The sequence below is a fragment of the Eurypyga helias genome, unplaced genomic scaffold (assembly GCF_000690775.1).
Source record: "Eurypyga helias isolate BGI_N326 unplaced genomic scaffold, ASM69077v1 scaffold767, whole genome shotgun sequence".
NCBI classification, from domain to species: domain Eukaryota; kingdom Metazoa; phylum Chordata; class Aves; order Eurypygiformes; family Eurypygidae; genus Eurypyga; species Eurypyga helias.
This window is the reverse complement of record NW_010259543.1, coordinates 110840-113605: the sequence shown is the minus strand read 5'-3', so window position 1 is coordinate 113605 and position 2766 is coordinate 110840. Positions and strand designations below refer to the sequence as shown.

Sequence of the window (2766 nt, the reverse complement as noted above, 5' to 3'; positions counted from 1 at the left end):
GGTGGAACTGGATGGTCTTTAAGGTCCCTTCCAACCCAAACCAGTCTATGATTCTATATTTTAGTGCTCTGTGCTCAACATAGGTGAAGTGACACAGATGCAGTAAAGTGTTACAGAAGTCCCCAGAAGATGGGGATGTCCCCTTCATGTGCAGCAATCCCTGGACCAGCTGCCTGGCCTGGAAAGTGAAGCTCGGTCCTGTGGCTAGCGCAAGGACCAGTTCACGCTCGTTGGTGTTGTCACTGCGTAGCTCTGTTCTTCTGCGTATCTCCACCCCACCGGTCTCCTGAGATGTCAGCCAAGATGTTCATGCTTGGGAGGTCTTGTGCACTGGGTTAAAAATACACTGTGTGCCATTTGCAGCTCTTAGACACATTTCCTTGGGTCTTGTTCTGTGTGTGCTTAATTTAAATGAGACTATTCTCATCCTTAGAACTGAAGCATTTGGTTAAGTATTTGCGAGATGACCAGCCCCTGCTAGGTTCAGGGAGAGCTGGTGCTTACCTTGAGGCAGGATTTGTCCCCAGGTTGTTTCCTTATTTGTTTTATTAACTGCAGAAAGGAATACAATGCTCTCTAGAAAGACAGAAAAATCTAGTTCTCTGAATGCTCAGTTTGCAGTTTTGTAAGGGGGACTGGAACCTTTTATTCCTCTGTGGGGAGAAGGGACAGGGCTTTGCTAGATCTGCAGTGCTGCAGTTAAAACCAGCTTCTCCTTAGGGGACTGCGTTGTCTTCCTTCCCATTCAAACTGTGTGTGAAGTAGGTGGAATTAGTGTCCTCACTGCTTGAGTGTTACCCAGCCTGGGGGAAATAAATACTTATTTTTGCTGTCTCTTCTTTCAAATTTCTGCCATTTTTAAAATTTCATGCTTTTCCAGAGCACAACACTTGGCCTTTTTGCTCCTATTTATTTGGCTGCATTCTTCATTTCCTACAAAACAAAATATGGAAAGAACCAAAGCCAATAAGCCCTGTTTTCTGCTCGTTCACAGCTTAGTGCCATCTGTACTTCCCAAAAAGAAGTATACTGTGGGTGCTGCTTCTGTGTCATGACAATGCTGATGTCCATTGAGCAGGGCTGTAGCCCGCTCGCTTGCCTTCTCTGCACCGCAGCGAGCCTGAGCCTGCTTGGCTCTGGCCGCAGGGCTTATGGGGGAGTTCAGAAACCATGGCGCCCTGTGGCGAAGAAGCGAGGTACGGGGTTCTCTGTGGGCTAGGGTGAGGCAGGAGCCGGTTGCAAAAGGCTTGAGAGGTTTGCTGCTGCGTGGAGGTCTCCGCTTCATCACCAGTGAACTGGGATCTCTCGTGCGGTACCTGTTATCATATGTAACCTGTGAATGGAGCTGTGCAGGAGGGATGGGGAGAGTGGAAGGTCTGATGCAATTATTTTGTGTTTTTCCAGTTTCCTACATGCTTAGAGTTGGCGGGTACATCCCTTCTTCAGCCGAGCTGAATACTAGGGAAAAGGCCTCTTCTTGAGTCCTTGATGGGATTTCAACCACCCCAGCTCCTTTGGGAGCAGGATTTTGTCATATACATTTCACTGCTGAGCGCAGATTTCTGTTTCCATTTTCCTGCTGTTTGTGACAGTCAGATCGATTGCCTGTATTGCTTTTTGGCCTTTTTTATCCTGGTGGGGAAGTTATTTCACTGCATCTCTTCAACTGAGTCATTTGGAAACATCCCTGCTCCCCAGCTGGCTCATCAGTATCCAACATTACGTGGTGCTGGCTCAGGGCTGAGCTGTCCCTTGTGCCAAGACCATGCTTGGCACATCCTTCAGGAGGGCAAGAAAAGATGTTCCTTAGCTACTCTCTCTCTGTTGCAGGCAGAGAAACAGCTTTGCTTCTTGAGGATCAGACTGTGCTGGATACAGCATCTCCACTCGGAAGCCCTGCCAGGCCCCTCTGAGGGTAGCTATGGGCAGTTCCTGGGTGGTCAGCCCCAGAGGTACCAAAGACAGGCAGGGTGCTCACCATCACGGTGTCCTTCAACCTCATCCCCTGCTCTTTTGTGCCCCTGGGCTGCAGTCGTGGTCCCTCGCCCTTGTTTCCAAACGGCTTCTCTTCTCTCTCCCCAACCCAGGTATGGCGCAGATGTGGACGTGAATCACCACCTCGCTTCCCGGGCCCCCGGCCTCTCCCTGCGGCCCCTCACCACACTGGTGGTCTGCCCGCTGTACATCAGCGCAGCCTACCACAACCTCCAGTGCTTCCGGCTGCTGCTCCAGGCTGGAGCCAACCCAGATTTTAACTGCTGCGGGCCCATCAACATCCAAGGCTTCTCCCGGGGCTCTCCGGTGTGTGTGATGGACGCTGTCCTGCGGCATGGCTGTGAAGCGGCATTCGTCCACCTCTTGATTGACTTTGGAGCCAATCTGAACCTGGTGAAAGTGGAGGCCATGGGAGTTGAATCCACAGGAAGGGTGAAAGTCAACCCTGAAGCTCTGCAGGTGTTCAAAGAAGCAAGGGGTAAGTGGCATCCACTTACTGCGGCGACACCGGTTTTGTCTAGCTCTGGGCCAAGGAAGACTCTTTGGAAGGTTTGGTACTTAGGAGCTGTTAAAGTGGTAGGGTGGGTGTTACCATCCTCTTTTGGGTCTGTTGTTTGAAGTGCCTTTAGCCAGAAAGACCTAACTTAAAGCAATTCTAACACACAGAAAAGATAACTGGGATTTAACAAGGTGCTCAGCTAAGCATTAATGGCTCTGCCACCTCTGATACGGCTCCCAAAGAGCTGTTGCTGGCCGGGCAGGTATCAAGCA

General features: G+C 50.5%; 1 protein-coding gene across 1 annotated transcript in view; it reads left to right on the top strand.

Moving 5' to 3' along the window:
• ASB1 (ankyrin repeat and SOCS box containing 1) overlaps nucleotides 1–2766 on the top strand; it is a gene marked incomplete at its 5' end in the record, with an annotated part of 9360 nt that overhangs the window by 4977 nt on the left and 1617 nt on the right. Inside the window, 1 exon segment of the mRNA XM_010154667.1 lies at nucleotides 2088–2473. Coding sequence (XP_010152969.1) covers nucleotides 2088–2473 — 386 coding nt within the window.